Below are 14,068 nucleotides of genomic sequence, written 5' to 3' on the forward strand. Positions count from 1 at the left end.
GTGTGCATGCGCGCACAATCAGAAATACGCACAAAGACACACAAACGGCAAGCGCACAGGAAGTGACACAACAGGCATTAAGGAAATGACCTATTGAAAACGAGCCGGCCCTGCTCACTGTGCTGATGGTCTGTCAGCTGTGTGTTTGTTCCCTGTGCCCGTGATCCTGTTGAAGACCTTGCCTGTGACTCAGATTGTTTGGACTCCTCCTGATTGCTGCCTGCCCCTGACCTCGGCCTGTATCCTGGACTTGTTTATTGCCTCAGGATTTTGTACCTTGCTGCCCGGCTGACTTAGATCCTCGGCTATCCTTGACTCCGTTCCTGCTTCCTGAACTGGCTGATCCGCTCCTGGACTTTCCTGCACTTGTTCCTGATCCCACCTGTGGCACTCGTGCTGCTTGCTGTCCTTTCACACCCTGTTCTCAAACCCAGGGGGTGCAGGACGCGAGAAGTAATAGAGACCTCCTCAACTATCGGTCTCTCACCAGGTATGTGATACCCAGTCAGAGTCCACAACATTGCTTGGGCAGGTGAATTCAGCTACCCCATTCCAATTTCTGTTTCAGTGCAATCCCTGGAAATCTTATCTAGCAGATACTCCAATATCGCCAGACTGGAAGAATAGACTCCCAGTCCAGCTCTTGAAATGGTGAGAATTGTTCTCCAAGAATGAGTTTGACATGGTCTTGTGCAAAGAGTACTTATGCCTACAGGAAGGCAAACCTTCAGAGAGAGGTCATGTTAGGGAACCTACAAGCTAGAGAACACATAGCAGAGGACTGGGATCATCAGAGAGTCCAGAAGCACATATTCTTTTCCCATAGTGATGGTCTGGAAGAAAAATGGCTCCATGAGAATGTGTATTGATTACAACAGTTTAAATCAAATAACCGTCCCAGACCAGTATAGAACCCCAAGAATAGGGGACACGCTTCAATGTTGGTCAGAGGCCAAGTGGTTCAGCGTCCTGGACCTGAGGAGCGGATACCACCAGATTCCCTATGCACCCCAAAACAAAGAGAAGATCACCTTCATATGCCCACTGGATGTGACTGGGACCCTTGCCACCTGTCAACGACTGATGGATTAAACTGTGGGAGAAATTAACTTGATAGAAATGCTGTGGTATCTGGACAATCTAATTGTCTTCAGAAGAACACTGGAAGAGCATGAGCAATGACTGAAAACAGTGTTAAAGCGACATCATGAGGAGGGAGTAAAGCTTTACAGTGTCAGTTCTGTCACCTGTCTGTCACCTATCTATGGCATGTAGCCTCTGCCAAGAGAGTTGCCACTGACCCCCCAGAAGTTAGAGACTATCACCTCTTGGCCAAGGACCAATTACCTAGCCTCCCTGTTTACCAGTTTCGCTCAAAAGAAGACAAGGCCTTTTAAGACCTGGGATCAAAATCATAGCTGCCAATAGGAGAATACACAGGGCTTTGGGAAATCCCTTTGGATTACAAACACTGTCACAGTTAGAGTAAGTGCTCACACAAGTGTTAAGGGCCCCACTGCTGGCAGACTGTATATTCCATCCTCCACTGGCCATTGATGTAGGCAGGGCATCAGCACTATTGTGTTAACCATGATAATGCCACACTGTTAAACACAACTTTCTTTACAGGGCTTTCCTGTTCTTTTGAAATAAAGCCTACTTTAACCACTTGCTGTCCACCCACTGTCTCTGCATGTTCGGACAGCTGTCAGCTCCCGGCGGGATCACGTAAATACACTTCCTTTTTATAGTTAGCTTGCGTGCACCCCAAAGTGTGGTCATGAGCAATCAATTTTAAACATACTGTCCATAGGACAGTAGTTTAAACAAGTTTGTGCTGAGCCAGTGAAATCAGCCCTGTTCTGTGTGATCGCTGTGACCAATCATAGCAGATCAATACATGGAAACATTGTTGCTGTTTCCAGCCTTCTCTCCTCATCTCTCACACACTGTTCGTTTGTGAGAGGACAACGGTGGCAACCAGTTCAAACAATACTTTGTTATCCAGCACATTCTAGCAGAAATGTTGCCACAGTGCCGGGTTGCCAGTCTAGTCAGAGTCCCAATTGCCATCAGTGCCAGCCTTTCAGTCAGTCAGAGTTCTGATTGCCACAGTGCCAGCCTACCAGTCCAGTCAGAGTCCTGATTGCCACAGTGCCAGCCTGCCAGTCTATTCAGAGTCCTGATTGCCATCAGTGCCAGTCTATCAGTCAGTCAGAGTCCTTATTGCCATCAGTGCTAGCCTGACAGTCCATAAGAGTCCTGATTGCATCAGTCTCAGCCTGTCAGTCCGTCAGAGTTCTGATTGCCATCACTGCCAGCCCGTCAGAGTCTTGATTGCCATCAGTGCCAGCATGTCAGTCCGTCAGAGATTATTTATGTGCACTTTTTCATAGCTTAGCATAGGGAAAACAGGTTATTTTTCAAAATTTTCGGTAACTTTTCATTGATATAGTAAAAAATGAAAACCTCAGTGCTGATTAAATACCGCCAAAAGAAAGCTCTATCTGTCCCCCAAAAAATGATATAAAATTAATTTTGGTACGGCGTTGCATGGCTGAATAATTGTCAAAGTACAACATAACGAAGGGAAAACATTTTTTTTTACATTTTTGGTACTTTTTTCTTTATATAGTAAAAAATAAAATACCCAGTGATGATTTAAAACCACCAAAAAAAAGCCCTGTCTGTCAAAAAGAATAAATGTCAGATAAATTACCTCAGCGCTGAATACTGAAAAATGGCCTGGCCAGGAAAGGGGTTTAACACTCCAGTCATCAAGTGGTTAAAGTTTACCGGTGTGTCAGTGAATGTTGGGTTAAATTCAGGAGGAGTCAACTTCACCATTGGGGAACAGCAGAAAGACTTAACATCTTAGCAGCTCTCTAGGGAGCCATTGTTACATCAGCCTACACATTTCTTTCAGTAAAGGTTGCCCTGAAGTTGTTTTTTTATAATCTTTTGCAGATAGGCTAATGTATACAAGAAGCATATTTGTGAGTTATGAAGGGGCTAAAATATAGTTAAATATTGCTTAATAATATGGATAATGCCACATATGAAATTGTTATGCCTGAGTTAATTGTGCTTTTATGATTTTCCAATGCTGTGTTGTAGTACCCATATGCAATCACTATTGCATAGGCAGCATCATGGTTTAGTGGGTAGCACTTTGGTGGCTATATGCAGTCAATATTCACACATCTATTGTCACTGAGCCCATATGCAGTCATTCATGATTGATAGCTTCACTTATTCGTTTGTATTACTATGTCCAGAAAACATAACAGACACATACATACTAACACAAACACATACCTTTATATACACACTCTCATTGTATTCTCACAAACTAACATTAAAAGCCCAATTTTAAAAAAATGTAACCTTAAGTGAACCTGATTCTAAATTATTTTATTTACTTTTAGATTGTAAACCCCCTTGTCTTGAATTGTATTGTGATTGTAATGTCTTCCTTATATTGTAAAGAGCGGCGCAAACTGTTGGCGCTATATAAATCCTATATAATAATAATAATTAAAGTATGACGTAAGGCACCTCTTTACTCTTCAAACATCCAATCAAGTTAAGAAGATATCATCCAAATATGTGAAGCGGCGCTATCACCCAATAAATTGTTCTAGCACAGCACTGTGCTGGAACTCCTGTGACAGGTGAGATGGGAAGAGCACAGCTCTGCCCTCTCACTGTCTACACAGAGCGCCAGGGTTACTTTTAACCCTGGCGCTCACTGCAGGACTCGGCGCCAGAGCCCGGAGGACGGAGCCAGCGAGGAGAGAGGTAAGTGCAGGGGGAGGGGGGGAGGAGGCTGCACACTGTTTACATGTCATCTCGGCGACATCGCCGAGTTCACATGTAAACGAACAATCGGCTGCCTCACTCTACATTTAGTCCTGCTTGTACGAAGCAGGACTGAATGTAGAGAGGGCAACTTACCGCCCGACGGCTGGAGCTTCCCCACATGGACACCGCTGCTGCCCCTCTGCGTCCTGGCGCCCCGAGGCCGTGCCTCGGTGGCCCTGTGGGGAATCCGGGCCTGGGCGGGGCCTGCCACAGGGCTGTGTGTGTCTATGGACGCACACAGCCACTGCGGAAACGAGCTGGCACGAGCGTGCACTGGTGCCTCCATTAGAACGATGGTGGCACCCGTGCAGAGGGGGAGGGAAGAGCGCTGCAGGGAGCCAGTAGAAAATGAGGAGCTTTAAAAGAAAAAAAGCAACAGCCTCAGCAAAGGAGGGTCTACTTAAAGGAGAAAAGAAAAAAAATGATGCTTTAACAACACTTTAAGACAAATAGACACAAGATCATTTCCAGGATAGGAAATGCAGCAGATCAGCAAAACAGTGAGTGCACAAGGGATTTTTTTTTCTGGTTAGATGAGTGTTCTGGTTAGTTGAATACCGGATAAGAGAGAGTTTACTGTATATAGCACCAACAATTCATACAGTGCTTTACACAGTGCACATTCACATTAGTCCCTGCCCTCAAGGAGCTTACAATCTAAGGTCCCTATCCCACAAACATACAGGGCCGATTTTGATAGGAGCCAATTTTCCTACCAGCATGGCACTGGAGTGTGGGAAGAAACCCTCGCAAGCACAGGGAGAACATGCAAACTCCTTGCAGATCATGCAAGGCAAAAGTGCTAATCTCTAAACCACTGTGTACTTTAACTTATTCATTAGTAAATCATACATAGGCTGTTTTTTCTTTTTTTTTTTATCACTTTGCCGCAGTTCACAGAACCATGTTGCTGCCATCCCCCACACACACACAAATCCTCATGCATACCCTCTTGCCTTATCTTCCCTCAGTACACAATCCATGGGATGGATAGAACCATGGGCAGGCAGTACAAGTAAATGAGCTGAGTGTTTTATGCTCCTGTAGAGATGCTAACAAGTTGTACATATGTGTGTATAAGCATAATAATGTCAGATCACCTGACTTTTTACCACCCAGACTATAGGGTTATTTCACTAAGATGTATATTGTAGCCCTTGTCTTCATTTTGTCTCACCTAAGTTTCTCATTGTTGCACACATCAAAGCACCATTCACACCTATGAATGGGGTCGGATCGCAGAGTCTCACAAATTCCTCTATTAGATCCATCAGATCTGTTGCGAGTGGGAGGCGCTGTACAGTACAATAACTGATGCCACCACCCGTAGCTGTTTGCAGCCTGTGCGAATGGCCTGCTATGGTTGGTGGCAGCTGTCATTGTATTGTATATTGCCTCCCACCTGCAGCAGATCGGATGAGTCTCATGGAGGAATTTGTGAGATTCTGCGATTCCACCCCATTTGCAAGTGTGACTGGGGCTTGACTTTTTATGAAGGGTTGTTTTATATATTTCTCAAATTACTACATTTACTGCTCTCCCTAATGTACACCTCGAAGAACCTCACAATTAAAGGAGAACTATGAGGTGAGTGATTTTCACTCATCCACATAGTTAGAGCCGACCTGTGACATTGAAACTGTCACAGGTTGGCTCTATTGATCGGGAAGTGAGCGAACACATACCGTCGTTTGCTCACTTCCCTATCATCTCCCTGCAGAAAGTGGAGCTTTGCCGGGATCCGTTCTGGCTGCGGCGCTCTCAGTATATAGAGTTTTGGGCCACGGGAGGAGATTAGTATATGTCCTCCCGTGAACCTAAAGAGAACTATGGGATAAAAAGGTTACCTCATAGTTCTTTTTTAATGCCAGTTACAAGCTACACTGTAATGCCAAAAGTATTGGGACGCTTGCTTTTACACGCACATAAACTTTAATGGCATCCCAGTCTTAGTTCGTAGGGTTCAGTATTGAGTTGGCCCACCCTCTGCCGTTATAAAAGCTTCAACTCTTCTGGGAAGGCCGTCCACAAGGTATAGGAGTGTGTCTATGGGAATGTTTGACCATTCTTCCAGAAGTGCATTTGTGAGGTCAGGTACTGATGTTAGACGAGAAGGCCTGGCTCACAGTCTCCGCTCTAATTCATTTGAGGTCAGGACTCTGTGCAGGCCAGTCAAGTTTCTCCACCCCAAACTCGCTCATCCATGTCTTTATGGACTTTGCTTTGTGCACTGGTGCGCAGTCATGTTGGAATAGGAAGGGGCCATCCCCAAACAGTTCCCACAAAGTTGGGAGCATGAAATTGTCCAAAATGTCTTGGTATGCTGATGCCTTAAGAGTTCTCTTCACTGGAACTAAGGGGCCAAGCCCAACCCCTGAAAAACAACCCCACACCATAATCCCCCCTCCACCAAACTTTACACTTGGCACAATGCAGTCAGGCAAGTACCATTCTCCTTGCAACCACCAAACCCAGACACGTCCATCGGATTTCCAGACAGAGAAGCATGATTTGTCACTCCATAAAACACATCTCCACTTCTCTAGAGTCCAGTGGCGGCATGCTTTACACCACTGCATCCAACGCTTTGCATTGCACTTGGTGATGTAAGGCTTGGATGCAACTGCTCGGCCATGGCAACCCATTCCATGAAGCTCTCTACGCACTGTTGTTGTGCCAATCTGATGGTCACACGAAGTTTGGAGGTCTGTAGCTATTGCATCTGCAGACAGTTGGCGACATCTGCGCACTGTGTGCTTCAGCATGTGCTGACCCCGCTCTGTCATTTTACGTGGCCTACCACTTCATGGCTGAGTTGCTGTTGTTCCCACTTGTTTCCACTTTGTTATAATACCACTAACAGTTGACCATGGTATATTTAGTAGTAAGGAAATTTCACGGATGGACTTATTGCACAGGTGACAACCTATCACGGTACCACGCTTGAATTCACTGAGCTCCTGAGAGCGACCCATTCTATCACAAATGTTTGTAGAAGTGTCTGCATGCCGAGGTGCTTGATTTTTATACACCTGTGGCCATGTAGGTGATTGAAACACCTGAATCCAATGATTTGGAGGGGTGTCCCAATACTTTTGACAATATAGTGTATTTTAAGGAGCGCTATATAGCTTGTGTGACTGTTTTTGTGAACTGACATATATAATAAGGCCAAATTTGATTATTTGACATTACAAACATTCAATAAATTTAGCAGATATGTCTGCTAAAACCATTAGTGAATTGCAAACATAAAAATATGGCATACTGTAATGAAGTGACCATGTTGATATCTTCAACAACTGCAAGTGCACAGTAACAGGCACATAACAACAATAAATGAATTGCAATGAGTTCTGCTGTAAAAACTCTGCATAGTTTATTTTTCTATGTTTAAATAGATATTTTTTTCTGTTATAGATTTTTTTCGAATACAAAATAATAATAATTGAGAAGGAAAAAAAAACAATTCTTAAAACTTTTCACAACACACAGCCAAGTCTGCCTAGTAACACACTAAGTTTGCCCCTTATGTGCAGGGAGTGCAGCCTGTAAAGTGTTGCATTTTATTTCAACTCACAATCACACACATAAAAATGCAATAACTTAATGTTTCCCTCAAAAAAAGACCAGAATATTTCTTCAGCTCCCTAAGATGGGAGCAGAGGCTATAGAAAGAGGAAAGAAGAGCACCCCGGAAATGGACAGGCTCAGCCAGTCCTTGATATGTTTTATTTGTCAGCATGGGCAAAAGTAGGTAGATGCGTTACATAATCTACATTCCTAAAAATGTCAAGAATGCAGACAGGATTGCCAAGTCATCCCTTTGATTACTTAGCTATTGCAATTAAACATGAATTGTGGCTAGGTAAATGTTAAGATATTGACTGGATTTAATTAACCACAGCACCTCTTATAACTTAGATTTGTCAGTAATTAAAGATAGGATTTGGCAATCCTGATTGCATGGCAGTGAAATCAACTTTGTAAATAGTATGCATTACTTTTTGTGGCCCCTAATGCCTATAACCAGCTTTTGAAGAATCCCCTGTGCTAATAGAGCAGTTTCCTGTTTTGTTTGTTGCCATAGAGGTGTAGATGTGGTTAGACCAGAGGTAGGCAACCGTGGCACTCCAGCCTCTGTAAGTCATGCCTGTCACAGTACATCAAAACCTCTTGGAGTTAATAGTTCCACAACAGCTGGAGTGCCGAGGTTGCCTAACCCCGATTAGACAAAGCAGTTGTGTCCAGTGCAGGGATAGGCAACCTTGGTGCCCCAGCTCTTGGGGAACTATAAGTCCCATGATACATTGCAAGGCTCTGACAGCCAAAGACATGATTCCCAGAGGCAGAGGCATGTTTGGGTACAACAGATGCTTCAAGAGCTGAAACATGCTGTAAGGATCAAAGAAGGCAATATATACCATATACTCCATATATATATATATATATATACATATGGAGTTGGGTTTTCAATAAAAGAGGAATGTTCTTTGGTCAGTAAAGGTTAAGGTCTCCATGAATTCATGCTCTGGTACAGCAGACACACAGAGCATGGCATAGGAGATGTTATTAGCATGTTGGTGTAATGAAATAATAAGCTATTGAAAGGTACATGTGTATCATGTTGAAGTCAAAACAATTACATGTTTTCTGAGTTCTGAAAAATAATGGAGGGGCAGTAAATCTTTTCAGGGCCTACATGATGCACATTAGGGGCTTTGCATAATATGAATCTTATCTTCAGGGGCAGGTCAGTCTCCTAAAAGCGAGTAACACCTTCAGAGTTGGGTTTCAGTCTTTTCATTGGAAAATCACAGGAAGAGCTCAGCTCCCGACCCCGTGTCTCCCCCTGTACCCAGCACATCTGCCCCAGTGCCCCCTCCTGTAGCATTCATCAGTTTCTCATATCGTGCTCTCCAGCCGTCCCTCTCTCGGGTCACCCGAACCACTTCTTGTTGAAGTTGCTGTAGCTGGCGAGACAGCTGACACTTCTCGGTCTCCAGGACATGGCGCTGCTGTACCCGCTTGTACCGACAGGACTGGGCATACCCTCTGTTTTTCAAAGTGCGTCTGCGTTGTTTTAGCCGCAAAGCCTCCTCTTTGCTGAAACCACGGAGCTGGCGATTTAACTCCCGCACTGACATTCCAACCAACTGTTCATCGGAGAAACGTTCAGATAGGGGAGACAGCTGTAATAAAAGACAAGTGGTAAGTAGCAAATAGTATTAAACTCACAAACTTTTTCAATAATGATTCTAGATCAAACAAATATACTGTACATTGTCCACCAAAGTTTTTCTTTAACTTTTTGCCCCAGCATTTAGCTCTCTTAGCTCCATTTACCCGTACTTCCTGTTTAGTACAAGATCATAAGGGACAGAACAGTCTCTAGCAGCTGTCCATCTACTAACTTGGAGAAGGGAGGAGGGAGGAAGAGGGATCGGGAGAAAAGGGAGGAGTGGAGTGAATTGCCTTGCTGTGTCTGTGTGTTTGTGGAGACACACAGCTTTCTAGCACACACAAGGGTGGCTATAAAGGATCCTGCAAGGGAATTGAGCCATCCTAAAACAAAATATGTGGCAGTGCTCAGGGGACCAGCTGATTCTACAGGAAGCTAACACTTTTACATTTCAAGGAGCAGGATTAATTTTAAGTGTTTTAATCAGCATTTGAAATGACCTAAATCCTTTTGACTTTAATATCACTTTAAAGGTGCTGTGCTCCTTACGCAGAGTAGAAAATAAAACCATTATTTGATGTTTCCTGGGCTACAGCAAACAGTGAAATTATCTAGTGGCATGGGCTAAATATGACCCAGAGTAGGTTTAGAATAGCATACATGGATGACTTGCCTGATCAGTATCTAGTCTTATATTGAATGCATTGGCTAGAAAATCTATATGTATTATGATTGAATTAGCTTGTATGTGTTCAGTAATCATATAACCATGTATATTGCCAGGTGCATGATGGAGAAGATAGGTTCAGGAGACAATTGTCTGGATTTGTCAAATGTGATCACACGCATATCTGCCCAAACCTATAAAAAACGCTATAGTCTGACATCATCCAAGTCAATTTATTGATCTAAAGTGTAAGCCAGCTTTATTATTCACTGAACACGCACAATAGAGATTATATCTAAATACTATATTTTATCAACACTTTAAGGAAATTAGATATTCAGACTGAATAAATAATTCTGTACTATCTCTTTTGGAACATATGGCATGAGAGATCATAAACTCTTCCATCGCTTTACCACTCTTTGATATCAGTTTGTGTTTGTCAAGCCATATTAATGCAGGTTTATTTCATGTTCATTAAAAACACTCATATAAGCAAAACATATATTAGTGTGATATTAGTCGGGAAATACACCTTTTAGCATATCCAGAAAAGAACATTTTTATATTTTGTTAGTTAGATGAAACTCTTGGTAAACAGCTACATACACCGGTGAAATACACATATGGGAGCTGTTTTACCTGCCAAATGATTTGTATTTCTGTCTACATAGTCTTGAGATTTACTGAGATTTACAGACCTGCCAGACAGCCATGTTGGTGACCTAACTTTATTGTATTTTAGTGCTTCCCTGCCTCCAGCCTGTAACTGGACAACGAAGGGTTAGCAGCATACTGATTGATCGAAACAGTTTTATATCAATTTGAATTTTGAGTTCATATATGAAGCTGCACTCCTGATGGTACTAAACCTTCAAATAATAGGTGGGTGCTCAAAGTACTTTTCATACCATAAAAGAAAGCACTGACTTTGAATATGTTTTCAAATGTCATTTCATATTCAGAATTAAAGGAGAACTATGAGGTGAGTGATTTTCACTCAACCTCATAGTTCGAGCTGACCTGTGACAATAAAACTGTCACACGTCGGCTCAATAGATCGGGAAGTGAGCGAACACATACCGTCGCTCACTCACTTTCCGATCATCTACCTGCCGAGAGTGGTGACTGTCAGTCACCGCTCCCTGCAGGGATTCCCCCGATCCGATCCTCCAGTGCTGACTGGAGAAATGGATGGGGTGGGTGTGGGCACAGCTGGCTCTGCCTCTAGACAGAGCCCGCTGTCACTCACACAGCTGGGTGGATCTCAACAGCATTGTCAGGATCTGTCCCGGCTGCGGCACTCTCAGTATATAGTGAGCAATAGCTCACTATATACTGAGCTTTGGGTCACGGGAGGATGTTAGTATATGTCCTCCCGTGAACCTTAAGAGAACTATGGGATAAAAAGGTTACCCCATAGTTCTCTTTTAAACATTTGAAGCCACATGACACACAATCCAATTGGCACTGAAATCTGATTGAATTAAATGGAATTAATCACATATTATCAAGAGCTCATTATAAACTACGACTATGAAGTTTACCTATGAGTAAAGTTAGGATTTGCATATGTTTATGTAATTGCTTTGTCACATGATTTTTATGTGCTCCTTCTAGGGGAGAGCCTCACTGATAGAGAGAACCATCAGCATCCTTGGTGGACACCTACTACGTGAAAATCAATTACTGGGCAAACCACCTAGAGATTCTATTATTTACAGTAAAATACTCTAAGTGAGCCTTGTCCATGGACTTTAAAATAGCTGATAGGAGAAGTAAAGTGTAGTCACTGTGCTGTACTAATAAGCAGGATATGTAGCATATATGTGGGTATACATTATATAGCTGCACATAAATAAAAAGGGCATCAGGCTCCCTCTGGTGTCCAGCAATGTGACCAATACCAAGGTGTGGCACATGGCCATTGCCGGTTGTGAAACTGGTAGAACCAAACAACTTCACCCAATGATTATACTCCATGTAACCACCAGTGGGAGCTCAGTACACCATTTACTCAACCAAAGCTAAATATTGCAGCACTTCTACTACTGTTTATAAATTGCAGCATATTATAATGTCTTACCTTTTCTGCAGCAATTGTAGAACAGGCTACTGTATTGTTTACCTCATTAACCCATATACTTTTTGAAACTGCTCTTTCTCTCTAGTTCAGCCATAAGGACATGGTCCTCTTTGTTGGGCTGGACAATAGTCTTGTGAGCCTGTCTAAAGGAAAGATCACCTTTCCATCTCCAAAGATGAGAAACAAGTAATTGCTGTGTTACATAAACTATACCATGGAGCCGCGCAGGATGTGTGAACGAGCCCTAAAACCGATGTTTGCTGTATATGTACAATAAGCCATTATTACACAATTTACAGTACTGTGCCCCAGACAATTATACTTTAATAAAACTTTAACTTCATGATTGAATATATGCAAGTTATACATGTTCATGTTTTAGTATTGCCATAGTATTACACTATTTTAGCAAGCTAATGATATTGCAGAATAACATGATGATTCATACTCAGCAGTTCAGTCAATTTGTGAAATAGTCACAGTTTTGTCATCAGTGACAGGAATCAGGCATTACCAGTGTGATTTGTAAAATTGTACTCGGGTAACTAAATTCAGTTTTTTACTAAGTACTAATAGTATTCACTATACAAATTCCTTTTTTTTTACATGTCTACATATTTTTTACACATTTACAAGGAAACCAAACTGTCCAGCAAACATGTGTGAGTGACAGAGGCTGAACAAATTATAACACTGCCAGGGTTGCTTGAGAATTTTTAAGGAGATTAAGCCATATGAATTAAAGGTGACTGTTGTAATTACCCCAGGTAGTGTAATAGTTTGTCCCCACCCCTGTCACTGTCCTTCAGCTAGATAGCTTGGTTTACACATAAATAGAGGCAAAATGTAAAGTCATTTATAAAGAGAATTTATATATTGAATACTACCATTAAATGAATTAAAGTGGGTCTGTGCCCAGAAAAATGTGCACTACAGTAATTACATATTCCAAACAAGCAGTAAGAGCAATTTAAAACAAGCCCTCATTCACCTCCTTAGCTATATGCATTGTGGAACAAAAATGTATCTTCAAAATTCACAGCAGAGGTTTGAAAAAGACTATTTCTAAGTTACAGTAATACCTTGGTTTACAAGTAACTTGGTTTGAGAGTGTTTTGCAAGACAAGCAAACATTTCTGAAAAATGTTGCCTTGATATACAAGCAATGTCTTGCAATAAGAGCAAAATTTAGTAGAAAAGCACCACCCGAATAAGGCTGTAGCAGTGCGAGCGATGAGTCTGTTTAACGACAATGCAATGTCACATTGGATAGATTCCTTGTTAAGGTTTCACGAAATGAAAAAGATTCCATTGAGTCACGAGATAGCAGTGATTCCGTTAGCGATAGTGAAAGTCGTCCTACAAAATAATCCTCCTCTCTCTTGTCCCCCTCACACCAGCCACGAAGGTACCGGTAATTGGTTTATTTTTCTTTATATTTTGTACAGTATTATATTATATTGCAGTACAGTATTGTAATAGGTTTTATATGAATATTTTTGGGTTGTGGAACGAATCATCTGAATTTCCATTATTTCCTATGGGGAAATTCGCTTTGATATACAAGCGCTTTGGATTACAAGCATGCTTCCAGAACAAATTATACTCGTAAACCAAGGTATTACTGTAGTAGAGTCTTGGCAGCTTGCCATTGGCAATGTAATCCAGCACATTATGTTTTTTAGGCTGTTAGAAACAGGCTGAAACCAGACTTTTGAGTCTATGTTGTAATCTTTGAGGATCTTTGTGAATGAATTACTTCATAGTAGACAACTAGAGCGGTCAGGAATAGCTTGTTTTAAAGCTTTATTACTGATTGTTAAGAATATGCAGATATTTTAAAGTTTGGGCCCAGGTGTTTGTTAACTGTATCCAATTATCAGAATACAATATTTTTCACAATTTTAGCTTTTTTGATATAAAATGATGGGCCTTAGCCCAACATTACCTTGTAAGTAAACTACTACCCCAAAACACAAAATGTAACGTATCATTACCCTTAATCATTACAGGTCTATTTTACGGTATACTTTTTACATTTGTTAAAAGGAATCAACTATGAATAAAACCACATTAAGTTTCTGTGGAACTGTGCATAGTTTCCAGTTTGATCACACTGGTAATTTGTAGCCATTTTTAATGGAGTCTAAAAAAATAAATATTCACATGCTCTTGATTGCTGCAAGATTCAGCTGAAGTTACTGAGAACTTTAGATAGCTCCTGTTTTACACCCCCCCCCCCCCCCCACGTTTTGCAGTGCGCCGCCCG

General features: G+C 41.9%; 1 protein-coding gene across 1 annotated transcript in view; it reads right to left on the reverse strand.

Annotated features, from left to right (window-relative positions):
• Window positions 1–8,490: 8,490 nt before the first annotated feature.
• LOC108786756 (neural retina-specific leucine zipper protein-like) overlaps window positions 8,491–14,068 on the reverse strand; it is a 22,647-nt gene continuing 17,069 nt past the window's right edge. The window contains exon 3 of the mRNA XM_018556114.1: window positions 8,491–9,056. Within this exon, the coding sequence (XP_018411616.1) occupies window positions 8,679–9,056 (378 nt within the window). The 3' untranslated portion in view covers window positions 8,491–8,678. The remainder of the gene's footprint in view (window positions 9,057–14,068) is intronic.

The sequence above is a fragment of the Nanorana parkeri genome, unplaced genomic scaffold (assembly GCF_000935625.1).
Source record: "Nanorana parkeri isolate BGI_ZX_2015 unplaced genomic scaffold, ASM93562v1 scaffold225, whole genome shotgun sequence".
NCBI classification, from domain to species: Eukaryota; Metazoa; Chordata; class Amphibia; order Anura; family Dicroglossidae; genus Nanorana; species Nanorana parkeri.